The 27,958-nt window shown below is 37.8% G+C and overlaps 1 protein-coding gene across 10 annotated transcripts in view; it reads right to left on the reverse strand.

The window, feature by feature from the left end:
* Sgce (sarcoglycan epsilon) overlaps positions 1–27,627 on the reverse strand; it is a 76,223-nt gene extending 48,596 nt beyond the window's left edge. For 5 of the 10 annotated variants that reach the window (XM_090333134.1, XM_090333133.1, XM_090333131.1 and 2 more), the window contains exon 1: positions 27,445–27,626. In XM_090333134.1, the coding sequence (XP_090189260.1) occupies positions 27,445–27,553 (109 nt within the window). In that variant the 5' untranslated portion in view covers positions 27,554–27,626. Of the gene's footprint in view, positions 1–10,499; positions 10,608–27,444 lie in introns of all 10 variants that reach the window. The other 5 variants (XM_090333132.1, XM_090333130.1, XM_090333127.1 and 2 more) reach the window with 2 other exon arrangements.
* Positions 27,628–27,958: the final 331 nt, after the last annotated feature.

Consider the following 27,958-nt stretch of genomic DNA (forward strand, 5'->3'; position numbering starts at 1 on the left):
ATGCCTATAATCCTAGCTACTGAGATCTGATGATCAAGGTTCAAAGCCATCCTGGGCACTAAAGAATGTGAGACTCTTATCTTTGATTAATCACTAGAAAACAGGAAGTGGGGCTGTGACTCAAGGGGTAGGGTGATAACCTTGAGCTGAAGAGCTCAGGGACAGCACCCAGGCCCAAAGTTCAAGCCCATGACCCACAAAAAAATAAAAGTAACTAATACTACTCTTCCCCTAATCCTGACATTTAACAATTCAAAGAGTATACTTTGTTATATTGTGTTATATCCTGAATAAGCAACAGAATATTATATTACATAATTCACTGCAAATAATTTCTTTAAGTGAAATGGGGCCAATTTCATGATTCACTCTTGCTTAAGATGTAAGAGGTGAGTACATTAAAATGGCTAAATTGGTTTGATTGGTTTCTACTTATTATTTTTCTTTGGATACCAGCATCTTCCCTAGCACATTAGTGCCGTCATATTTGTCACCTCTAAATCTTTTCTGGGCTTCCTGATTGGTGGGAAACTACAATTTTTAGACTGAGAATTTCTGTCTGGCCAGATCTTTCTCTTAGTCACTGATGGATTGGTGAATGTGGTAATTAACCTTCAGAACCCCAAGGCTGTTCATACCAAGTTCATAACTTACTAAAAGCCTGACATAGCAAGTTACTGACAGTAACATTTTCATTGTAAAAATAAGAATTCCTATAACAAAGTTTCTTTTCTAGGAAAACTTGTCCCTGTAGTTCTATGGATGGCTATCCCTCCCCCTTCCCCAAATAAAGGCAAACTGAATGAAAATATTAGGCCTGTAGATTCACATATCTGAAATTTGACTACTAAAAACACAACTCCAAAGGCTATGCAAATGGACAAAGTGATTAAACTAAGTGTAACTAGGTATGGAAGGGGACCTTTTGCTCACTTGTCTAGAGCTAGACTAGGAATAGTCTTTACAATGTTCAGCTTAAGGATCATTTACTCACCTGTGAAAATGAATGACTGAAAAAATACAAAAGAGCTTAGAATTTGCATCCTGAGTGTTAGGTGTTGTGGAGACCCCACAACAAGAGTTCACTATCCAGTTTGGAAAACTAATACCCTCCTAAGTAAATGTTACCCTGAAGGCATGAAGTGCTTTAGCAATTTGTGGAAAGAGAAGATGAGCAAACACGTTTGGAAAAATTGGAAAAACATTTACAGAAGGAAAATGCAATGTAATTCCTAAAGTATAAACAGGTTTCTAGAACTCAGAGATGGGGCCTTTAAACATTCAGCAAAGAATACACGTGCAAGACCCCGTAATGGGGTGCTAAGTAGAACTTCAGGGAAGGCCAGTTGTACTGGGGTCCTGAGTGTTTGGTTTGTTTGTTTTCTGAGGAAGAAGAATCTAATTCTGGAAAGCTTTCAATTCCTGCTGAGAAGTCTATTTCACTCTACATTAAAGGCATTCAAATTCCAGAACACAAACCCTACATATAAACAATAAGAATATTTTGAATAATCTAAGTGAATTGCTTCTAAATTTTTCTTTCTACAGAGTAGACATATCTTGAAAGTGACATATTAAGTTCTGCTTATGCTGTCACTGTTTTGGGCATCTGAAAGAGTATCAGGCATATTTGAGTAAGGTCATCAATGTTCATAGAATGGATGCATACATTCTAATACAAAGCCCTGCAAAGGCAGATACAAGTCTCAGGCCAGTGAACTAAATACATCTACTACTTAATTTAAGGTATAACATTTTATACATTACTATTCTCCATTCACATAATAATCTAATAATCATCCTTAGTCTTTATTACTATGAAGTAGTAATAAAGCAAAACTAAAAGCAGGTTGTTCACATTAAATAGTACTGAAATGATTCTACTTTCTATATAAGGCCTAACATGAAATAATTACAGGATATCTGGCACTCCATATCACTTTCTGTCTTCATTAAAATATATATACCTGGGATCTACGATCAAGCTACAACCCACCATAGCTCTCCTGGGTGTTAAGATGACATACACATTTCTTTATTCATGTGTACTCAATTGCCTTTCTGCAGTCTGCTAAACTGCATACTTGCTGGTCAGTTACCCTGGCAACTCCACAGTAAAGCCTGCTTCACTTTAAGTATAGTATGCCATTCACATTGAGAAAAACATGATACAGATGTATGTCATATTCATCATCCAGATATGGAAAATGACTGAGCCACTATGTTTTGTTTGTGAAAATAATACTTCCTTTCTGTAGCATCAGTTTAAATTATGGGCACCCGCACTACATTTTAGAGAAGAGCTCTTCCCATTTCCTTTTCCTATTTGTTACTTGCAAAACAAATAGCTCTTCCATGGAAGGCTATTTGGGCAATATTTGCACCTATACTTCCTTAGAAAACCAACAATCACACACAGAATCCAAAGCCCTAGGCTCTTGTTCTAAACATGAACTATTTCAACAATGCTGCTAGAGTCTGTGCCAACACCTACAGAGAAAGGTTATTGTAAGAGTTAACACAAGTTGCAGTCACACATGCTTGGATAGCACTCACAAACCACAAGCTCGATAATATTGTTTTCCCTAGGAGCAATTCTTAAAAGTCAAATTTAAACACTGTAAGAAGTTACAATACAAAGATCTAATAATCTCTGAAATATACATGTGTACAGTGCTTTTGCTAATCAAGCCAAGGTCACAGGGTCTGGCTTTTCTATGTACCGCATGGTTTTGCAATCTTCTATGGCTGCAAATCCATTACCTCTGTAAACACATGCCATTGGATACAATTGAAACTGGGAACCAGTGTGTGGTTAAATCCTGTGCAAATCTATCAACATTAATAGGCAAAACAATTAAAGCAAATCTGAGCCCACAGGGATCAAAAGTATCATCTTCAAACAGCAGATAGCTAGATGTGCAAAGATTAAAGACTTCTAAAAACAATCTGTCAAAAGTGATAGAATTTTTAAAGAAAAAATTCATATCTGAGTAGAGAAGAGCGCTCAAAGGTTATGTCAGCAAGTAGCCAGATTCATGAACTCACCCATCCTAATTTCTAATGTCTCTTATTCCTATGCTACTAAACTCTTGTTCACAGAACTATTTTCTGTATGTTTTAGTCATAGGATAGAAAGACTACAGACCATTTCAACAATTGCATATTACATGCCAGCACAGAACCAAGAATCAATAGATGGTGAGAGCAATGATAACAGAGTAGGACCTCATGCTACCAAAATTGTATCCTACCTTCCTTTACTAAGAATCCACTGGAAAATTTCTCTCTTCGTGATGAAAACATGATATGCATCTGTGTGCTTACTTACACTTACCTTAAAAACAAAAGCAAATGTGGGTGCATTTAGTAAAATTAATGAATAATTAGAGTGGTGAACTGTGAATGAATCTAGGACACAGAACTTCACAATAACTACAATGATTATTTTTAACAGCAAGGGTATGTGTACAGCCATAATTCAGTCCCTTCTCTACAAAATGTCCGGAGCCACTTATCAGATTTTTTTGTTGCATATTGCATTGCCAGGAACAAATACATGGCTACAAAGATAGAAACGCTCTTTTAAGTGTGGAGACTGATTTTTTCCATTAGATTTAAATCTTAGTTGTCTCTCCTTTGAAATCTTTGAGAAGAAAGTCATAAATTGTCATCAATATGCATGTTTGGTGGCCTTTAAGAGATATCAATTGTGTGTAGATGTCTCTTATAGACACTTTATTACCAAGTTAATCACTTTAACAGGCCGATTTATATCATCGTTGTCTAATTTTTAAGGTTTCCAAGGCTAGGATGAAATCTCAGTTTACCAGGATCCCCATGGAATGAATCATTCCAAAGAGCTGATTTTCTAAAGTACTCAGTGGTCGATCCTTTTTCATGACGGTATAAGATCATCATTTTGCACATCAATTACTGCTTTCTGCTCCATTATACAGCGACGCCCTTATGGGCTGTTTGGTTGCCTTGTCATTTACCGATCACGCTAGCAGGTCTCAGGCTGCTAATGCTTTTTAAGGTTGTATGTTTTATAGATTTTCTGTTTTCTCCTCTGTAGACAAGTTGTCAGCTGTCATTTCTCATTGCTATCAGTAGTTACCTATGGCACTTTCTCTATCCTCTCTAATTTGCTGTTATTAATCGGCTGTAGGTTTAGAAACCAGACTACTAAACGAGGTGAGCTTGCACGTTAAGAGCAAATACGTGCTGTTTTGACACACACAGTGCTCTTCTAGATGCACAAAACAGTCTGCATTTGCTACATCTATTTTGGTGACCAAAGACCCTTTTGTGGTTTATTTTCTGAGTTGAGGCAGTATACCATTGAATATCTGATCTAGCTGCAACTGGGATAAAGCCATTACCTGAAGCAAGAGCTATGCAGACTCCGTATATTAAATACATTCATAAATAAACAAATGTACAATTAAAAGTTTTAATTCAACTTGTATGTTATATAAACATGAGTTGTCAAATCAAAGGGAATGTGATGTATTGTATAAAATAATTTCTTACATGGATATTTGGAAAATAGGCTGCCTCATTTAAACAAAGAAATGTATGAACTAAAAACTATATTATATCCTTAGTACTAAGTAAATCAGTTAGCCTTTTTGAAAGCATTTCAATTTTAACATTTTGCTTCACATAGTCCAAGTTCTAAGATATTAATGGGATCAATTAGGAAAATCATAAAGGTGCTTCAAAACAAAATTACTTAAATAAAACATTTAAGTAATTTAAATATCCACCTGTCCATAAACATTGCTTTAAAGGTAATACCTGGAAAAATATTAAAAAGAATGACAGAAGGTATTTTTAATCATCTTAGGTTATAAAGAGCATTGAACACTCACCTATCTAGTAAGTAATACCTGGAAAAATATTGAAAAGAGTGATGGAAGATATTTTTAATCATCTTAGATTATACAGAGCCTTGAACACTCACCTATCTAGTGTAGCTTTAAAAAGACTTTTTTTCAGTCAAAGAAAATAAGCATGATCATCCTGACAATTAAAGATCTGAAGTACTAGCAGGAAAATAAAACATCACATCTTTATTTTACTGTTTTAACAAGTCTCTTTGTGAGACTCAGAGCATATACGGCACTCGGAGAAGCCGCAACCAATTCATCTGAACTGATTACAAAAGATGAATCCCTTTTGCTGCTTCTGTCTCAAGAGAAAGCATTTCAGGGCATGCAGAGACTTTTATACTTATGGTTTCCTGCCTCAATTATTTTCTGAACATATTATTATTAAATCATATTTAAAGTAAATTAGTAAAACAGATGACTATGGAGAAATATTTTAAAATAGCTCCATATCCAGCCAGGTATGCATCCTGTTTTAATTTTGTGTTTCTATCAACCTAATTTTATAAGTATTGCCTTTAAATCAACAGCTTTTCTCAGCAGTTTGCCCTCTACCTTTGAGTTTACACAACATCAAAGTACTGCCCAGCCATTTATTTGGAGGTGGGCAGCAATTGTTTTTGTTTTGGTCACAGGCAGTCCATGCCAAAGCTGTGCATATGAGCCCAAGGACAGCATCAGGTTGGTTTTTATATCTAAGAGATATGGTTAATTCTCTCTCTTTATAAGAGAACTATTGTTTGGATCTTTTTTCCTCAAAAAAAGGAGCTTCTTCATTTTTCCCCAACCAAAAATACTTTTTTTAAAAACTGGAATTAAATTTCTTTTTCTATTATTGAATGTACTTTTCTGTTCCATTCTTAAATGTAAAACAGGAAAGGAGTTGTATGCATTTAATAAATGATTAATAAAACACTGGTGTCACTGAACACTGAAAAGATGCAAAGAGTTTCAGACTGGGCATGCAAATTTGCAGATAAAGAGTATTACTTCCTGGGGCTGAGAGTTTGGCCTAGTGGTAGAGTGCCTGCCTAGCATGCATGACTGGGGTTTGATTCCTTGGTACTACATACATAGAAAAAAGCCAGAAATGGTGTAGTGGCTCAGGGTAGAACACTAGCTTTGAGGAAAGCCCAAGGACAGTGCTCATGCCCGAGCTCAAGCCCAGGACTGGCAAAAAAAAAAAAAAAAAGAGAGAGAGTATTACTTTGTACCCAGAAAAGGTCTGAGTCTCTTGATCAACCAAGAATTCCTGATCATTACCAACAATCAGACTTCACACTTGCTGATGTTCTCCAGAGGATTCATTCCTCCATCCCAGAGGGATGAACCAACTCATTCAAGCCTAAGCCACACCTGAAGCCTAGCAAGAACCACTTCTTGAACCAGGTAGTAACCAGGTAATCAAGTCATTCATTGACTGGAAAATACAAGAAAATGCACTTGATAGTTATACATTCTACTATTACATACCATTACAGTAAGCCTCTTGTGTTGCATAACTCTTTAATTTTTCAATTATCTCTTCTTTTTTGGATGAAAAACTAGATTTTTTCACCAGGTAATCCAACTTTATTACTTCATAAAATTATCACAGTGTAACTGTACTGTATAACTATACACAGTATATCTAAAGAGCATGTGAATTGGCAATCACAATTTCAAACAAACAAGTCTACTGGAACAAGCACATCTGAAGGTTAGAAGAAACATTTCAGCCCACATATGCAGTTTCTCTTGTACATAGTCCACTGAAGTCCTAGAACTCTGTGATCCTTCTCCTTCTGAAGCAAAGAACTGCTTTCAACCCTCAGGACATGTTCTATACTTCTCTAACTTGGGAGGGAGTGGTGTCAGGAAGCAATCAAGTAGTGAGCTATTCCTATGTTCATAACACATTCCTCTGATTGTCAGTAAGCCAAGAGGCCTCCTCAAAGAAAGCAGATCAACTTATCTAAACTACATACTCCTTTATTCTCACAAATATTCAGTTAAAATTGAACATTTATGTTGAAAATTAAGAAATTTTTACTTTGCTTTAGTTCCTAAATTTTTTTTAAAAAAGCACTAAAGAAAATTGTGCCTCCTACCTGATGAATGAAACTGTAACCCTTCTATATATCACCCTGGCAATAAAACACAATTTTATTTTATTTTATTTTTTTTGCCAGTCCTGGGCTTGAGCTCAGGGCCTGAGCACTGTCCTTGGACTTTTTCAAGGTTAGAGCTCTACCACTTGAGCCTCAGCACCACTTCTGGCTTTTCTCTATGTATGTAGTACCGAGGAATCTAACCCAGGTCTTCGTGCATGCTAGGCAAGCACTTTAACCACTAGGCCAAACTCCCAGCCCCTAAAACACAATTTTAAAAAAAGAAAGTTTTTTTGTAAATCTAAAGCTGAGAAATTTTGGAATGAGTTTTCCAAGTAGGAAAGGAGAATATAAAAATGTTTAGGAAAGCAGAGTTCAAAGATATTTAAATGAACTTTCTATATATGAAGGATTAGTTCTTCATTTCTTTCAAGGGCAAATTGAAATTTTTTATCCCAGGGCTAGGAATGTGGCCTTGTGGTACAGTGCTTGCCTGTCTAGCATGCATGAGGCCCTGGGTTTAATTCCTTGGTATCACATAAACAAAAAGTAAATAAAATTAATTTTTAAAAAGAGAAATTTTCTTCCCAGAAATTTTTTATCACAGAAAACTAAGAAGGAAATCTGTAGAGTGGTACTCATTTTTTTTTTAATAACCACTGGCCGTATGTCAAAGTAGAAAGATGTCAAAATGTTGGTCCAGAGCAATCAAGTTCTTCAGAATCTTATTTATAGAAGAGATACTATCTCTGTTTTGTAGTTGAGACTGAGAATATTATTGAAAAAGATTACATTAAAATACAACTGCCAAATTTATTTTACTGTATAAATGTTCTTGTAATCTCCCGTGTTCCCTTGAAATTGCTACAAAATGCTAACTGGGATTCAGAGTCAAGAACAGTACAAAGACTGTTTGATGCGTGAGATACCATTTACAATAGCCTTGCAATACAAGATACTAATACTTGTTACCATTTTTAAAGCTATAAAACAATTTTCTTTACATGATTGGTAAAACTTGGTGCTTTTTGTATAAATTATCTTGATAACTCAGAAATATAAATGTGGGACTTATATAGGTGAGGAGACCAGGGAAGGAGAAGAATTTAAAGGATGAAATGAAAAGAAACAGGAAATTATTTAAAGCATGCAAATTTAAACTGGTTACTCCAATAGATTTGAGGAAGACTGTTATCTCTACTCTAAGAATTACAATTATTTCTCAGATCCCAAGGAAAAATCAGTTTGAAGACCAAAATGATTGGGACACAGGAAAAGATGGGAACCTCCTAGAGATTCTGAAGGATGATCAGTTAGAATAGAACCAAATAAGGACAGTTCAGCTAACTATGACAGTACTCATGACAAACTGAGTAGGAACAGAAGGAGTATGTTCAGAGGGGAAAACAGTTCTGTGTATAAAGGTAAAGACATTATGCATTGCATTGTATTGTGCTTTAGTCACATTGCCTGATGGAGTAGAGTCATAAAAAGTTATCCTCTTAGCTGGGCATGGTGGCTCATGCCTATAATCCTAACTACTCAGGAGGCTGAGATCTGAGGATCAAGGTTCAAAGCTAGCCCAGCACAAAAGGACCTGAGGCTCTTATCTCCAATTAACCTCTAGAAAATGGGAAGTGGGGCTTGGCTCAAGGGTAGGATAGTAGCCTTGAGCTGAAGAGCTCAGGGACAGCACCCAGGCCCAGAGTTCAAGCCCCATGACCCACAAAATAAATATATAAATAAATAAATAAATGTAAAGGCATGATCTCTCTATATTTTAAAGGGTAAGAATTTAGTGTAAAATGAAAAAGAATGAGTGTAAGAAGCTGAGAGGAAGTCTCTAAGGATTCTCTTTGTAGGGTACCAGGAACAAAGACTGGTCCCAATTCCTTTGGAGATGACAGGGGACAAGTATATTGCAGATACACCTGAGTCCATAACTAGAAAACAAAACTATAGAATAACAGTAAGAATGGATCTGTCAAGGTTGCTGAAGGCTCTTCCCTTGGTCAAGCCACTGGCCAAAAAGGAAATCAGATATGATTCCTTTGAAAGGACTACTGAGAGTCCACTGGAAATCTAAGCAAAGTGTGGAGAAAAGAATTATGAGGCCATAGGTTTAGGTTTTGAAATAAGTTCGAACATCTAGTGATTTTTAAAACAAATGTTCGTGATCTTTTCATGGGAAATTGGCGTTATGAGACGCTATATCTTACTACAGATATTAACAATGATTGAGTTTGTTTCAAGACAGCAGGGAAGAAGATATACTGGGAAACTTTGTTGCACTGTAAAACTAATCTGGAGGTAGAAGATTTCAGCTGAAGAATAATTTGGTAGCAGCTATAAAAAAAAATAGTGATTTCTGGATGCTGGAGGCTCACCCCTGTAATCCCACCTACTCAGGAGGCTGAGATCTAAGGATTGAGGTTCAAGGCCAGCCCTGGCAAGAAAGTCCCTGAGATTCTTATTTCCAATTAACCACAAGAAAACTGGAAGTGGCACTGTGGCTCAAGTGGTAAAGTATTACCCTTGAGCTGAAAAAGCTCAAGGACAGTATCCAGGCCCAAAGTTCAAGTCCTATGATTGGGAAAAAAATAATTAGTGACTTCAACTTAAGAAATGTACGAAGAAAATAAAGTAAGCCAGGACTCACTCCTACGTGTACTCAGTAGATTTTACCAGAGAGTAAGGTCATATTTCCACATAGTATTAATATTCTTACAAAATTATTTTAACATAATTATTGTTTTTAAAAACACTTTGGTTGCTCCAAAGTTAATGAACTCAAGATGTGATATTGCTAATATTCATGACTGCATGTGGCCAAAATTTGAGGGGAAAAGGTGGCACAATGAAGCTTAATAATCAAGAAATATTAGGTTAAAGTTCATAATGATAACTGATACTTTGAAAACAACTAATAAAATTGATTATAAAGTAAGGCTTTCTTCCGTTCATAAAAATGCATTGTTTCAAGAGTCAAAGACAAATGTGTAGATAGGAAATAAAAATTTATAAGGTCAATAACATGCCATCTTTCAACTAATTTTTAATAGCAAAACATTAATTTGGCTGTGAACAAAATTCATCCCAAATCACATAAAATAGCTTATGATTTTGTTCTAAGTTTATATGAATACTACTTTTAAATATGGGTTAACTGTGTTTTTTTAAATATTTTTAATATGACACATAAACTTTAATAGCCACACTTGGACAATTTTGATAAGTGGCAGAAGAGTAACTGGATAAGGGACAACATAGGTTGATTTTTAGTTTTTTAAAAAAATACAAAACAGCAGCAAACGAAAATATATTTTAAACACAGGATCATACGTTTTAGAAGATTAGAAAAACGAAATTTTGTTTTTTAGGTTTATTAAACATACACACACACACACACACACACACACACACACACACCCCACAAGCCTAAAGACCAACAGGAAATATTGGAAGCGGACATTTGACTCTCCAAAGGGGATTTACATATACAACCTAAACTCACCATCTCTCTTCCCAGCAGCCATTTTTCTGCTGATTATAAAACTGTTGGCCTGTTTGGTCTTCCAGTTAACTGTTCCATTTATGCCATCAGCACAGCTTAATAAAAATGCTTTTTAGAATAAAACAAATGCACAAAAAACAAAATTAATGTCAAATTAAAATGACTATCATGGATCATGTACTCTTAACTGGGATCAAATCACTTCTAGCCAAACTGCTTTATTCTAGTCAACAAATATTTGTTGCATGTCAGATAGATAAGACATTGTTCCTGGACCCCAAGGAGCTCACAGTCTAGGAGAAATGGAAACTTAGGTACAGAAATGTATGTGATTAAATAATACACACAATGGTAGAAAGTCCAAGTGCAACAAGAACAATTCTTAGAAGAGGACAAGAAAGGACAACAATTTTCTGGCTAAAAATGTTGCATTGAATGAATTCACAGTTGACTTGAGAAGCATTAAACTAGAAGCATTATGTTTCAGAAATGCTACATAGGGCCTAACTCATTAGTGCAGGGGAGCAGTCAGTTTGAAGCTAAGGGAAGGAAAAGAAAAAAGATGATTACAAAACACCAAGAAGATACACTGACAAGATTTTTTTTCACAATGTGCACTGATATATGCTTAAATGAGAATCAAAGATGGCTTTGAGTTTTTTATGTACAATGAAGAAAATAAGAATATATTAGGAAGTCCAGAAGAGGGGTTATCCTTCAGGGGAAAGATGATGAATTTAATTAGGGATATGCTAAATTTAAGGTACCAGCTAGGCATCCAGGTATAACCATCCAAGAAGCTTGGAAAAAAGAATATAGCTGGGTGCAATGGCTCACACCTGTAATCCTAGCTACTCAGGAGGCTGAGATTTGAGGATTGAGGTTCAAAGCCAGCCCAAGCACTAAAGTCCACGAAACTCTTTTCTCCAATTAGACACCAGAAAACTGGAAGTAGCACTGTGGCTCAAGGGGTTGGGCAGTAGCCCAGAGATGAAGAGCTCACAGACAACTCCCAGACTTAGAGTTCAAGCCCCACGGGTGTGTGTGTGAGAGAGAGAAAGAAAGGAGAGAGAGAGAGAGAGAGAGAGAGAGAGAGAGAGAGAGAGAGAGAGAGAGAGAGAGAGAGGAAGAAGGAGGAGGAGGAGGACGAGGAGGAGGAGGAGGAGGAGGAGGAGGAGGAGGAAGAAGAAGAAGAAGAAGAAGAAGAAGAAGAAGAAGAAGAAGAAGAAGAAGAAGAAGAAGAGGAAGAAGAAGAGGAGAAATGTTTCAGGAGAAATGACTTCAAAAGCAGAAGCCTCAGTGCAATTCCTTAGAGACACTATGTACCCAGCTAGCACAGCTGAGCCCTTCATGTACAAAGTAATCTCAAGCATATACACATTTATCTTGCTTAATCATTCATTCTGTTCTTCTTTATCCAAATTGTTAACCATACTTCTTTCTCTTTCTTTCCTTAGCTTTCAGATTGTAAATATCTGTGCAATATTTTTTCTTAGAACATTGGCTATCTATCCTATTCCTCAACCCTCAAACTGTCCCAGTTAAGTTTCTACTGGCTCAGTATAGCCTCAAAATCTCCTAAGTCTCATTTCATAGATTTGTTCTAATTTCTAGACCAGAAATGTAAGTAAAGTTGACATATAAATACAGAAAATGCATTAATAAATATATTTGCATAGCAAAAGCCAAAAAATACTCAACAAAAAAAGCAAAAGGTAGTCAGAGAAGAGGACAACTAACTCTATAATCACAAGTACCAGTGGAAGAGAGATAGCAAAGAGAGTGTGATCAACACTTTTCCTTACTGTACAATGATGAAAGGAGATGGGAGGGAAAGTGCTTGATTTGAAAAAAAAAAAAGTTACTGGTACCTTGTTGAATGTGGAGCTTCAGTAAAGTGGTGAGAGAAGCAAATTACAAAAAAAAAAGAGAGAGAAAATCAGGTTACACAGTTGGAGGTTCAGCACAGTGAGAACAAAGTGAAATGAGTGTTATTTTCTAGTACAGGAAAACTTAGATTTTATACATAGGCTCTAGAAAAGATGTCTGTAGAAAGAAAAAGACCAGGGATGAAGAAAAGGAGAATAACTAATAGACCACAATCCCAAAAAAGCAAAATGGGTAGTACCAAACATAAACATAAAAATTTAAAAAAACCCTTTCATGTGTGAGAAAATAAAGACAAATGAATACAGAAACATCGTTTAGTGGGGCACAGCAAAGTTATGTTAAAAGATCTACCTACTTCAATAAATCAGAGATTAAGTATATTTTCAAACTGAATTTTCAGTAAAACTATAAAACCCCAGGTTATTAAAAGCAAACACAAACAAAACATCAAGTGATTTCCCTGATAATGAGAAGTAGAAATCAAGGGTCCTGAGGCTGGGAGCTTGGCTTAGTGGTATAGTGTCTGCCAAGCATGCATTAACCCCTGGCTTCAATTCCTTGGTACCACATACACAAAAAATGTGGTGCTGTGGCTCAAGTGGTAGAGTGCTATCCTTGAGAAAGGCCAAAGACAGTGGCCAGGCCCCGAGTTCAAGTCCCAGGACTGGCAAAAAAATAGAAAAGAAAGAAATGAAGAGTCCTAGTACTCCACCAAAAAAGCTGTTTAATTGGTACTCAGATTTTAAACAGTATAAACTTAAGTAGACTAGCTTTACCTACTAAATGACCAATCATATGAATGAGTTGATCAATAAATGGTTGATTCATTTAACAACTGAAATAAGTCACTGATTCAAGTCTAATGAAAAATGGCTAATACTTTAAGCTAAGGCAAAAGCAGAAATGTTGTCTTCTAGGCTTCTCATGATTGATGAATTTTAAAAGTAGCATGGTGATACAAGAATTACCTGGGTACTCCATAAAAACACATATTTACATCTACCCTCCAAAGGTGCCTGATAAATGGACACATATCTTTGGCTTTACCATAGAGTCTAGATAGGTAGGTTACACAATTTTGTCAGGTGATTGTCACATACAACTGTGAATTCTAAAAGATCTACACAACACAAAGTAAAAAAAAATATTTGTCTGGTTCACGTACGTGCAGCAAAGGTAAGGCTGACCTTAGGACTGACATTCCTATCCTCCCACCATCAACTGCTCTGCACAAACAGCCAACTTGTGACGATGAGCAAGTCTCTACTAGACAGGAAAATTTAGCCTAGGGGAGACAGGAAGTGAGTGGCCAGATTCTTCCAGACAATTTCCAAAAATCAGTATTTAGAGAGATCAGACAAATTACACTTAAATGTAACTGTTTCGTATCATCACATCTTGTTATAGGTGCTTTCATGTTATTGTCTAATTCAATCCTCACAAGACCAAATAAATCTACTGACATGTCTGATGATTAGAAAAGCCTAATTCTAAGGTGAGAAAAGGAAGAAGAACTACGGGCAAGCAGACATCCATCCTGGGCTCTCCAGTTCTGTTCTCTCCTCCAGTTCTCTCCAGGTCATCAAAACAATTGAATGGTCTGAGTGCTCACATGACAACTCTTTCAGTCTTTTCTTTAGTCTAACTCAGGGATTCTCAGACAGTATTGTATATAAGAATTATTTTCAGAGTTTTATATACAAAACTACTAATATTGAACTTTAAGGATGATTTAAAGGATTTATTAAGATAACCTTAAGTCTATCGATTTTTTGTCTTACACTTTTGTTTTCAGAACCCGACTAAGGCAACATAAGATTTAACATCACGGCATGGCTTTAGCTGTGGAATACATCATTGTTGTACTATCCCAGTCACATAGGACAATGTAGTCGGCTTGTGTAGGATTTAAAACACAAATCTAACTGGTGTCTCAATTTTAAAAAAAATAAGCCAGGATAAAATAATTTTTAAAGATCTCAAGTGATAGTAAATAAATTGTTTCAAGCGTATTCATTTTTGTAAGTTAATGTTGATTCATATAAAGCCTGACTGATCACAGGAAGACTGAAATCCAATAAATCTAAATAAAAGGAATTTTTTTTGGTAGGTCATAGGGCTTGAACTAGGCCTGGGCACTGTTCCTGAGCTCTTCAGCTCAAGGCTACCATCCTACCCTTGAGCCAAGCCCCACTTCCCATTTTCTAGAGGTTAATTGGAGGATAATTGGGTCTTTTTGTGCCCGGGCTGGCTTTGAACCCTGATCCTCAGATCTCAGCCTCCTGAGTAGCTAGGATTATAAGTGTGATCCACCATGCCCAGCTAAGAGGATAACTTTTTATGACTCTACTCACTAGGCAATGTGACTAAAGCACAACACAATGCAATGTATAATGTGTCTACTCAACTATTCAAATCTTATACTCTGTGAGAAAATTTTCAATAATATGGAAATAACTGTTTTTTTTTTATTGTGCCTAAGATTATGGATGTACTTGACTAACTTCTTATGTAGAAAATTACTGTGGAGGCTGGGAGCATGGCTTAGTGATAGAGTGCTTGCCTACCGTGTAAGATGTTCTGGCTACCACATACACAGAAAAATCCAGAAGTGGTGTTGTGGCTCAAATGGTAGAATGCTAGCCTCAAGTAAGCCCAAGGACAGTGCTCAGGCCCTGAGTTGAAGCCCCAGGACTGGCCAAAAAAAAAAAAAAGAATTAAAGGAAAGGAAGCAAGGAAGAGAAGGAAGAAGGGAGGGATGGTGGAAGGGAGGGAGGGAAGAGAGAAAAGAAAGTGAAAGAAAGAAAAATAAGAAAATTACTGTCATTTGTACAGTGACAAGTAGACACCATTTACTAAAAAAGTAGTTTTTCTTTTCATTAGAGACGGACTAATGTACTTTTCCTTACAAGAAAAACAAATTCCCTTATGATGAAAGAATATGACTCATTTTTTAAAATATTTATCCTGTATACAAGTTATCAAGATTACTCCTAATGTGTAAAGAAATGTTAACCTGATAGAAACTGGTTCTTGGATTAAATCCGAAGATAATGAAACATCCTCAGAAATTTTCAAAGGAAGAGAGAGTACCCGACTGCATTTACCACAGTTGGTAATTATTCATGCCACATTTATGCCTGAGAGTGAGTTTTGCTCTAATTCATAAATGCAAAAAGGAAAACAAACAAACAAACCACTGCATTTACACTGGCTGTACTAAGAAAATATTCACATAGCTTACTAGAATATCACTGTATACAATTTAACCAACTTTTTAATGCTTCCTCTCCAAAATAAGCAAAGCCTAAAAGAATACAGAGGTGGCTGGCATGACCTCAACTTCCCTAGAAACCATGCCACCGCTAAAGTTTGTCTTAAGCTTCCATGATTCATTTCAAGTCTTATAGCAGCACCACTACATTTCATGTGGCCTGGGGCAAGCACTCTTGGAAGAGATATTTCTCTTTCACAAACCTGAATAATTTGCAGACTGGGGGAGGAGAGGGGGGCTTTTTTAATAAAAGCAATTGAAGAGCTATGAATAGTGACTGATTGCTGATGAGCTAATCAGAATGTCAAGGGATAGAAATAATAAATAACTTGCTCAGACATCACCATCCAAGTAAACAGCACGATATGCCAAATGGAATTTAATCTGATTAACACACTTACCTTAGAACCAAACCGTCAAATCTCTCTCTGTCCACTGCTTCACTTATATCTCTCCCCGCCCCCCCCCCCCCCTCTCTCTCTCTCTCTCTCTCTCTCTCTCTCTCTCTCTCTCTCTCTCTCTCTCTCTCTCTCTCTCTCTCTCTCTTTTGCCAGTCCTGAGCTTGAGCTCAAGCACTGTCACTGGACTTTCTCAAGGCTAGAGCTCTACCACTCGAGCCTCAGCACCACTTCTGGCTTTTTTTCTATGTTTATGGTACTGAGGAATGGAACCCAGGTCTTCATGTATGCTAGGCAAGCACTCTACCACTAGGCCAAACTCTCGGCCCCACTTATATCTTTTTATATTCTACTTAAGAGGAATCAATAACTGACTCTGTTTTCAGAAGTTGGCTGTCCAATTAACATCTTCCAAATTCTCTTCCATTTTCTATCATCTACAATTTTCTCTTCCTTCCTTCACACAACTTTCCTAATTAATTTTTAAAAATGGGTCTCATGTTAACAATCATATTTTTCTCTCAAAAGATTGCAGCAAAAGTAAATTGATCATTATTTTTTTATCATTAGTCACCATGTTTTGAGTGCAGGTGCTGTATACTATAGGTTCTATATATATTGACAAGTTTCATCCTTTTAATTAACCATCTGAAGGAGGTATTGTTAGTTCCAATTCACACTGAGGATAAGAAATCTTAGGAAATTATATACCATGCCATGGATAATGTCTTTAGTAAGTAGCAGAGTTGGATTCTGAAGTCATTTCATGGCTGACTACATCATCTGCTCTAATTCTACTGCTAGCTATTTAAAATGCAACTTGTAAACAATGTGTCTTTTGTAATTTGAGATACATTATCATTAATAATAGTAGTAGTAGTAATAGTATAGTGTCATCTTCATCTATTTCATTCTCTGGTAAAATGTTGTCCAACACCTGAGCAACCAACATGGCATCCTACTCCAGTGCAGTAGAAATCAACCACATGCATGCAAAAACAAAACATGGAAAGAAAAAAGGTAAAATATTAGGTTAAAAAAATTCTGGGGAAATAAAGCTTTCCTGAGAACTGAGAACTACAACTACTGACAGATACCAGGAAAAAATGTATTTCAAAGAGAAGTAGCAAAAAGACTTCAAATCAAGAATGTGAAAAGAAACAGCTTCCAGAGGGTTAAAACAGAAAAGTCTAGCAGGATAAGAAGGGGTATCAATATGTGAGAAGTAATGTACCTACTATCTGGTGAATATAACTGTAACCCCTCTATACATTACCTCTATAATACAAAATAAAATGAAAGGGGAAAAAAAGAAAAGTCTCGTAGGGAAGGAATAAAGTAATTATTTAATACAATATAATTTTTGAGAACTTTGTAATTCTTTAGCAAAATGAAGTTAGGATATAGAGACTTCCAAGTGAAACAAAATTGTAGTAGAGAAAGGCAGTGTTAACTATCTGAAGGCAGAATGTCTGAGTTTAAATTCTAATTTTTACCCTTTGGACAAGTTAGTATATACTTCTACCTCAGTTTTCTCATTTGCTAGGGAGAGAGTAATACATTGAAGAAGTATTATGAATATTAAATGACATTATATCTTGAAAACTTCTGGAAAATTGCTTAGCACATAGTGACATGCCTAGAAATTTGAAGAATTACTGATTTGGTGAAATGTTGGGATTTCTCAAATATGACTTAAAAGAATAAATCTTCAAATTAAAATTTGAAGCTGTCATTATGCGTCATTCTTTGTCATAATCATGACATATGAAAAATGATAATATTGCTATGGTAAAATAAAGCAGATATTGGAAACTGCTTGGTAGGAGGACCAGGCTACAACCATAACAAAGTTGATCATATACACTTCCTGCAGAAGGCTGAGAAGATGGCATCTTCCTGCACCGAGTCAATGCACACCAGTTAAGAGCTGCCATTCAATCATTTTGAAGAAAGCTAGGAAAGACGAGAACTATATTGATATTCCTGCTCTGTGGCATCTTCCTGCACTGAGTCAATGCATACTAGTTAGGAGCGACCGTTCAACCTTTTTGAGGAAAGCCAGGAAAGACAAGAATTATATTGATACTATATTGATATTATATTGATATTTCTACTCTGTTAACTCTCTTCCACTGTTAGGTTTTCATTCTGAAAAAACAATACCACCAACATGAAAAGATGATGTGCACACCATCCCATTTTGTACTAAATACAATTTTTTAAAAAAAGCTGAGTGAAAAATTGTATGTCCAGTATAGGATGTGTTTGTTTGACAGGAAAGTCAGTGGAGAAGGGATGGGAACTCGTTTCTCTAGAGAGTGTTCAGTCCTTTGCTCAAATAGCTGGGAAAGAAAATTGTGTGCATTTTTTCTCCAGAAATAGTACTGTCTATCACAGTAATGTCGGATGAAAAAGAAGTACTAGTGGGACCTTTATTAAAAAGACCGTATAATATATGCAGCAAACATACATATATTATTAAAATTTAATGACACACTCACAAAATGTGGGGTTGTTTTACTGTTAATAAAATTAGTGAAAAGCAGAATACAAAACAATACATACTCCTTGAAACTTAGCGTAATAGTGCAATCTAGTGGGAAAAAATTAAAAAGCAGTGTTCAGATGAGCTATTGAATCAAGAAAAGTAGAGCTGGAGGAAGCAATCCCATTCCAACTAAAATATTAAATGATGTTTCCACATGATCTTTCCAATTGAAAAAGGGACTAAAAGAGAACTATTCTCCCTTTTAGATGTTTGGTTTAAGCCATCACTAATTACCTTTACCACAGAACCATGCATTCCAGTTGTAAGACATTTCCACAATATAATAAGGAAGATATAAACTATAAAAGTGCTCTCTCGTATCTGCATTGTCTTGAAACCAAAATCACTGGCTGTGGTGAATAATCTTTCCATCTTCCTGTAGTCTATGCATATGCAACATATATTTGTACACAGGCATACACACAGGATGCTTTTCTTTACATAATGTGATTCACACTGTTATTTTAAATATCTTGAACCCCTTTAAGAGATTTTAAAATTGTATTTTACTATCACCTTGAACCCAACCTGACCATATAGAAATGGGATTGTTGTCTCACAAAATCCGACTTTCTCAGCCTTTTTCATCCTGTGAATAGCATTAAACTTTACAGATATCTAAAAACCATCCTTGACATCTCCTCCTAGTAAACTCAACTGTAATGTGATCCAACACCTCCCATCATTTTTCACTCCTTAAAATGCCCCTCTTGTCTTTATTTCTCTATCACCACCATAGTTCACAATGTCATCATCTCTAGCTTAGATTTGGGTAGCCTTCCAACTGGTCAGCTGCAATCTATTCAGACTCCAACCTTTTCTTCACAAAGCAGCAGAAGTGCTCTTTTTGAAATGCAAATCAAATCTTGTCCTGCTTAAACCCTCAGAAGACTTCCCCATTGGTCTTAGCATAAAGATGAAACTCTTAAGGTGGTCTACTGGGTTCGGCACAATTTGTTCCTCGACCTCTGGAGCCCCATTTCACATTGTCATCCTCCTTCTTTTTCTCCTTTATCCTCAATGGATTTCTCTCAGCACTTTTTATTTGACATGCTCTACCTGTCCCAGAGCCCTGTAGAGTAGTTCTTTTTGCCTTAATATACCTCCCCCCTTCACCTCACTAGTATTTACACATCCTTCACATCTGAGTGCTTCCACAGAAAAAAGCTCCCAACTCCACTCTGGCAAAACTAAACTCAGACGTTCTAATCATGTGTGAGTGTGTGTGTGTGTGTGTGTGTGTGTGTGTGTGTAGCCCTGAGCAGAGTTTAATCGTCACCAAAATTAGTCTGGAAAATATGATTTGATACTATCAACATCACTACTGTAAAAAAAAAAAAGTTCTTTGAAAACCAGGACCATGTATTTCCTGACATCTAACACAGGATCTCAAAAACACTTAATATCTCCAAAAATACACAAATAAAATGAAATAATTCATAAAGATAACAGATATTTCTGCAGAGTTTCATTATTGCTATCAAATACTACCATAAACATCCTTAACTGTGTCTTTGAGCACTGTCATTAGTTTATCTATCAACTCAATTTTCAGAAGGAAAATGACTAGGCACAAAATAATGTGCCTTTCAAATTTTGATAAGACACGTAGCAACCTTTTCTCTGCCGTCTTGGTCTCTGATTAGAATCAGCTCTGCAGCTACAGAAAATAAAAGATGTCAAAGGTACTATGTTGATTAACTGTTGCATACGGGAGAAAAGCTGGTATCATTTTACCACATAGTGAGAAACGTTCATTAATTTGTTAAGGAGGAACAACATAAATCTTCAGGGATTTTTCTTTTCTTTTCTTTTACATCCAAAGCCAAAGGATCAGCTATACTTCTATGATTTACACTAAAGAAATAGAGAACTCAAATATTTCATTTTCACTACTATAGGAAAGTTAACTGTGATCTCTTCTTTCAGTGTGCTAGTGAACCCCCACATCTCCATAATAATCAAAGTGTCGACCAAATGAATGAGTGAAAAGCTAAAGAATGGGGAAGGAATTTACACCAATGCTGCCTAACTCCTAAACATTTTTTTGTAATGAGCGGCTTCCATTTATCAGAAAAGAAAGTCTGTCTTTCTATGTCGTAGCAGATGCTTTGGCGATTCCCGTGGCACAAGCTGCCAAGGATCTATTCTAAAAATCTGATTAGACTAAGGTAATTAGATAGAAAGCGAGATGTGCTAAAGATGAGTGGTTTTTTAAAATAATAAAATGCATTTGAATCACTGCTGTATAAACAATGTAAACCATTCGTAGAAGAAGACAAAAACATTAAATGCTATCAGAATGACTCAAGAGGGAGAAACACACACACATACACACACACACACACACACACACTTCAGCTTTTACTAACCTATTAATCTATCTGTGAATATAACCATAATCATGGCAGCAAGAACTATTTTGAAGCTACTATTTACCTCTCAATATAATGTCTTTATATTTTAAAACTTAAATGATGGGGAATTATTACATCCCAAGCACAGGAGAACATTTGAGCAATTATAAGAAGCTACCTGCCCATCAGGTACACGTTGATAAGTCAAAACCTCATTTTGAGTATTTCTCTCTGGGAAATATGAACTCAGCCCAAGAATGCCCGTGTCATCTCCAACAACTGAACAACTGGGAAGCCAGGCATGGCTAGTTGCCGTGTGTATTTAGTACAACCTCACATAAGTACTTGGCCCTTTTACAGAAAGGTCAAATAAAAACATGAGAAAGGTGTTCTAATTAAAAATACACTTCACACAGTCAGAGAAAGAATAACTCAAATTCTGACCTAACAATTAGAATGAAAGAGAAGATTCTGGAGGTACAGCAGGAATAAAAGCAGCAGGAAAATGGTTAGAAAAGGTGATAGAATTGTGAAATATTTCTCCCTTCCTCATATTTCTCCAAGTCCCCCTAGGGCTCCAGGGCATAAAACACACAGAAAGGGGGTTCTGGAAGGAAGTTCTCCATCTTCCACAGATCCATTTTTTATTACTTCTTAAAAATTATCTTTAAGTAACTATGCAAAGGAGTTATCATCCAACCAATCAGTTTATGAATGCAGTGCATTTGATCTATGTCACCGTTTTGAGCAAAGATGTTTTCAAAGTTAGATATGACAATCAAAATACCAATCAGGAGGCAGATGGATAAACAAGAAACAAAAAATCTGCTCCAAGTCATGTCTGAGACATTAAGAAAATGTCCCTGAGGCAGTCAGAAACCAGGTTCCTCTGTACTAAAGTTAAGGGAGCATTGGAGTAGAAGCCACTTTTGATAGGGTTATTTTTTGCTATTAAAAAGAAATTGTAATTCTACTGCAAGAAGATCCTCTAACAATCCCAGAGAAACACATTACTGAAAGGAGAACTAAATGCCCCCCCTAATCATTTTCCCCTTGGGAAGAGGCAGTCAAGCATACTGAGCTGCCCCTGTCCGGCAAGCATCAAGCTTGTCCAGTAACCCTGGGAACCCCAGATCCGCCCAGTCACTTTGCCTCAGAAGCCAGATCCCAGAGAGAACATGAAACACAAGAAAAAGTAACCCTGAGAAGCACGTTAAGATCAGAACACTTTACAGGGGGAAGGAGAGCAGTTTGGGGGTCTCAGAATTCCACATTTGAAATAGAATGGGAAAAAAGAAAGCATGTGTTAATTTATCCTGTTATGACTCTTTTTTATTTGTAGGAGATCAACTTAAAATGCATAGGTTCAGCCTTTTCAGTTAATCAGGGAGAAAAAGAGAAAAGTTTCTACCACAAATATCTATGTTGGCTACATGAAATATTTGTTGTTCATGATTTAAATATCATGAATAATTCTATAATTTGGAAACAACAGAACAAGTAAATTTTGTTGTTGACTTGCACAAACTGTTAGAAAGGTCTCAAGTTGCAATCTCTCTGTACCTCTACCCACTAACGTGGGTTCTGCTTTTCAAAGCAGAGAGAATGGAGTTTATGTCTCCTTCTCCCCTGCTCAAGTTGAACACATCCAGACCCTTTGAGGATTCCTCCTATGACAGACTTGCCAGGCCCCCTCACTGTCCCCACGGACTGTTCTGGAAGTTGTCTAATTTGTCAATGTCTTTCTTTAAATGTGACAGCCAGAAATGGACACACAGCTCTACCAATGTGGTTGATTAGAGCAAGGGACAATTAATTGTTGTGACACACAAATACTACACTGTTATCAGAATCTAACTGTGATTTAATTTTTTCCAGCCACCTTAGGCTACTGATTCATATTAACTATCTTTTTCCTGAAGAACTGCCAGTATACAAAGTCGTCTCTTCTACCCCGCACTGTGTATTATGAGGCACTTGCTGCTTTATCTTTTTCCTCTCGGCATAGCATTGCACTCTACTTAAAATTCTGTTATCTGTTTGTAACAGCTATACTTTTTTCAGTCATCCATGAAGTGTCTAAGATCTTTGTCAAAATCATTCACACAAATGTTAAGCAAGAAAAGATGCTGGGCAAATGTTTGTGACCCTGTCAGGATTACCCCCGGACTCCAACCCAGTAGCCTAAACACCTGGCCAGTGCTGGTTCAGCCTGCCTTCCTCTTAATCATTCTGGTAGTTAGTTTATATACCATTTCTCATGTAAGAGCAGTCTGAAGCCTTGGTGATATTTCCACTAAAAGAAATATTGGCTTATCCTCCAAAGCAAAGTATAAAAGATGTAGAGTATAAAATTATGATTCTCTCCAAAGATGCACACATACAGAGCCGGGGCAAAGTATGGAACGGAAGGTACATCCTTGCAAATGTATGTTCTTATATCCACTTGTAGAGACCACAGAGCTGTCTAAATTCAATATTGTCTTTAATGTAGTTTGCTCTATTAAAAATTTTAAACACCAGAAATTATGAAAAGAGGTTTTAGTTTGGAAGAAATCCATGTGAAATAAGAGGACTGAAAGCCCATCTGCTTCACCAAGCTCAAAACTCTAAACAGAAAAACAGTCTTTTGAAATGACTTGTTGATCTTCTTTCCTCTCTCTCTCTCTCTCTCTCATTTGCATTGCTGCTCAAGATTTAATATTTCTAGACATTAGATAGGTAGAAAACTGGATTGTGAAGGTTAGCATGTCTACATGGTATTTGTGTCTGTCTGTCTCTTTTGGAAAGGCTATGAAAGAGTGGAAGAAAAAAAAATATTTCTGTGAAGCTCCGGACCAAAAGAGTGTAAAGGTTCCTTTTTGGTCCAGAAATCGCAATCGGACACATAAACCCATGTCATCTATTCACCTAGCATCATTTTTCACAGTACAAGTAAGAAACGAGACAAATGATAAAGTGTGCATGCAGACATTCAGAAAACAGAATAAGGCTGGGAAATTTTTAAGGAGAGGAAGTGTGGACAAATAGGGTTTTAAAAAATAAAAACACAAAAAGAAACAAAGTGGTTGATTATTTTTTAAGAAAATGCAATCTGAAACGCTGAACTCATCAGGGTCACAGGCAGAATATTTGAGAATTTCTTTAGCAAGCTAAGATTTCTTTACTGCTTCCTTATTTTGTTTACAGGATGATTTTCATCAATGGAAAACTGATGTTAGAAACTGGGCACAGTTATCTCTTTGAGGTTATCTCTAACTAGTTTTTACGGTGTTTTTCCTTCTGATTTTCAAAGTCTGTGAGACAAGTGAAAATTCTACTTGGCTTAGATGCACAATCTGCTCACCATGCTCAAAGTTATATTCATGTGAGGTAAATCAACAGCTGTTAGAGTTATGGCAAAGAGTTATAAAAATGGATAAAATGAGCAATAAAAATTACTGACAACTGAAACCTCTACTTGGTTTAGAAATTGTTTTCCCTCCCACTTTAGAAATTAACTCAAATACAGGTGGTATGTCAGCATTACAGTAAATTGTCCTTTAAAAATGAATAAAATGTCCAGTTATGATTTGACATGAGAAAAATCCTATTTTGTTTTAAAATACAATTTTTCCTACCTCTCTAAAACATAGTCTAAATGCATGAGATAAATCAATGTCTTCATAGATATATGACCAATTGTCATTTTAAAAGGTTAAACAGAAGGATTATTATACTTGAAAATAAAAATTCCACTTTGAATTGAAATACAGTTTTCCCACAATACTCTAAGTTAAACACAGCTGATAAAGCAAGACCTTGATATAGTCAGAATACAATGTTCAAACGCAAAGCCCAAGTATCATTTGGTAAATTAAATAATGCATACCCACACTTATTTTGCTTTATACTTAACCTTTTATAAAGGGGGAAGGAAACGGTCAACATCTGAAACAAATACTTGAGAAAAACCTAAAAGTCACTTAGACACTTCTGTCTAAACAGTGGTTATGGTTCCTATGTACTAATAGTTGTTAGGATTCTATTTAATTTTCTAAGTTGCTTTGTTGTTTTAATTAACAAAAAAAATCTCAAGTGTCTCTTAGTGTCTATTAATTTTTAATATTTTTTGTTGTTTCAGAGAGCAAAAAGGGTTACCTCCACTAGATATCTACTGATATTGGTTTTCCCCCTTCCACTATCATATTTCTAAGTGAAGGGATTTTTTTTCATATGTAGAGGTCTAATTTAAAAATACCAAGAAACAATATGACAAAGTTATAACTATGTTATAAGAATGAGACTGGAGGAAATTCTACACAATACCTTCTGAATATTAATGTAAAATTTTAAGTAGAAAAATTAATTTAATGCCATTTATTTCCAAAGAAACCTGAAATGTTTATATATAAAAGCTAATTGGAAAGAAAACAATTGAGGAACATCAAGCTGGCTCCATTTCTAATGTTTAGAAAATATATCCGGATAAAAAATATTTTTTAGTTATCTACATAAACATAGACAAAGTCTGACATACCAGACTTTGACCGGCATATCATTTGACCGGCATCACTGCAGGGTGAGAGATTACAGGTGACCTTGATTTTCTTTACAGTTTACTGAGGGTCTCTGGAATTTTATTGTGATAAAATAGTTATGAAGTCTTTTTTGTCTTACTGTGTTTTTCTTACAAAAAATTCTAGTTAACATGTTGAAATTATTTAAATTGTTTCAAAGTTTGAAAGTCTTGGGTGGTGGATTATTAAACTTGAGTTTTCCTTATTTTTGTCCATTTAGTTTTTAATCTTTTTAGGGGAAAATAGTGTCTCTTAGTTAACCACTAGGTAAGGTAACTTTAGATTTAAAAAAAAAATTCTAAGAATCCAAGTTTGTGGGTGATGAGAACAGTACTGCATCTAACATAAATATCCGGAATGATTCTATCCAGTAGACAAGGCTCAACATCCTTAGATTACAATTTAACGACACTTCTACACTGTATGATTGTGTTCACCCAACATCCTAGAAAAATACCTTTTCCGTGCTGGAAACCCGCCTTTGCCTTTACTCATTTCTAACCCGGGCTGTTAAGAGCTCAGCAAATTCTCTGCGTTTTGCTCACTGCTCTGAAGGCTCGCGTTTGAAAACACGGTCCTTTCCAGCTTGTCGTGTGCAACAACTCAAACGCTCATCCACTCTTCTAAGTGTGTGTGTGTGTGTGTGTGCAGAGGGAGAGAGAGAGAGGTGAAAAATCCACTGCAAGTCTACTGAAAGGCGCCCGATGCAGCTCCCCGAGAGCAACGCGTTGCATCTGGGCTTCAGAATGCTAACGCAGTTGTGGGCAATTCTATCTTCCCCGTTCTCTCTTCCAGTTCTTTTCCACCAAGGTTTGCAACAGATTGTAGGCGTCCTGGCGCCCGAGAAGCTCCTGGGGAAACCCTCGGTGAGGTTGTGTTGGCCCCTTCCTCATCCGTGGCTCGCGGCCTTGCAGCCCCCTGGAAGGTTCCCCGACGCGAACGGTGGGGCATATAGAAAGCTATACCTCTACATTCACGCCTAGGTGTGAGGGTCCGCCACCCTCTTGGGAGGTCTTTGCCCCCGCCACGTGTAGGAAACGGCGGCGTGGAAGGGGAGCGGGGGTGGGGTGGGGGCGTAAGCCGTGGCCGAAATCGGGTAAACACCATGAAAAAGTCGGTGACCGGCAGCCTCCGAGGCCCGCCGTGGAGCCCGGGAAGCGCCCGCAGCTGCTTCCCATTGGGCTGCCTTCCTCAAAGCAGGGCGTTGGGGGGGGGGGGCATCGAGCCTTTGGCCTCATCCCTGGCCGCCACCCCCCCCCATCCCCGACCCGGGCTGACCCTGACCTGAGCGCCTCGTCTCCTCTCCCAGCATTTCAAGACACCCCCTCATCCCCTGCTACCCTGCTTGGTAAAACCCAAGAAAAATGCGCTTAGAACCAAGGGGGAGAGAGATCTGGTCTTTCAAATGTCACATTGTCATGTCTTCCCCTCTATCAAGTGCGAGAAAAGATGCGTTTGTGTAAAAGGGATGAAGCCCGACGTCCATTTCCCTTGGCTAAGGAATCACAATCGAGGGGCAGCCCCCCCTCCCCCACCACATGGGGCAGGGGCCCCCCAAATCTTCGAGGCGGCGGGGGACCGGCAGAGGTCCGTGGCTGGGGGTGGATGTGGGGGAAGGGTGTTGAAAATGGAAATCGGACAGGGAAAATCTGTGTCCTCTAGACAGGGAGGGGCCCTACGTGGGGGTGGGGGGGTAGAGCACAAACAAAGGCCAGGGGTCAAGGCTTGGAAGGGACCCACTGGACTCGGGAGGTGGGGTGCGAGGCACCCTGGAGGAGGGGTGCAGTTGGGGCCTAAGGGAATCCAGAGAGGATAGCGCCCGAAGGGCGCGCCCGTGTACCCGGAACCCGGGTGGGGGAGGGGGAGGCGGCGGCCTGGTGGCCCCAGGACCTCCACGTCGCGCGCAGGCCACTAACCTGTCAGTAAGAATGTGCCCGTGGTCGCGGGGCTCATCCTGCGTGTCCCCCGACCCTGTCCCGTCCACGCACTGGGGTCTCCCAGCTCCCACCACCGGGGCAATTGCATTCTTGGCCTGGTTAGGCCGTCCGTCCTCGATTCTCCCCTCCCCTCCCTTTCTTTCCTCCCAGCTTGGAGAGTTCAGCATCAGCATCCTGCACCCCCCCTCCTGAAGCCCGCACTCCCCCTAGCGGCGGGCCGAGGAAGCGGGGCGGCCGCCCCCACCCCCATCCCCCGGCGGCCCCCCTCCCCGTCCGCCCCCGCACTCCCCCCGCCCCCCCCCCCCGCCCGCGGAGCACGCTGGGATTTGGCGCCCCCCCTCCGTTTTCAGGCTATATAAGGCTAGCGGTCCGGGCTCCGGGACACGCGCCTCAACTTCGGTTGGTGTGTGTCGAAGAAACCTGACTGCAACCCGAAAGCAGCAGCAGCCGGAGAGGGTCCACCGAGCCCCGCGAAAGCTCCACTGAGTGGACT

The sequence above is a fragment of the Megascapheus bottae genome, chromosome 5 (assembly GCF_031878675.1).
Source record: "Megascapheus bottae isolate mThoBot1 chromosome 5, mThoBot2.hap1, whole genome shotgun sequence".
NCBI lineage: Eukaryota > Metazoa > Chordata > Mammalia > Rodentia > Geomyidae > Megascapheus > Megascapheus bottae.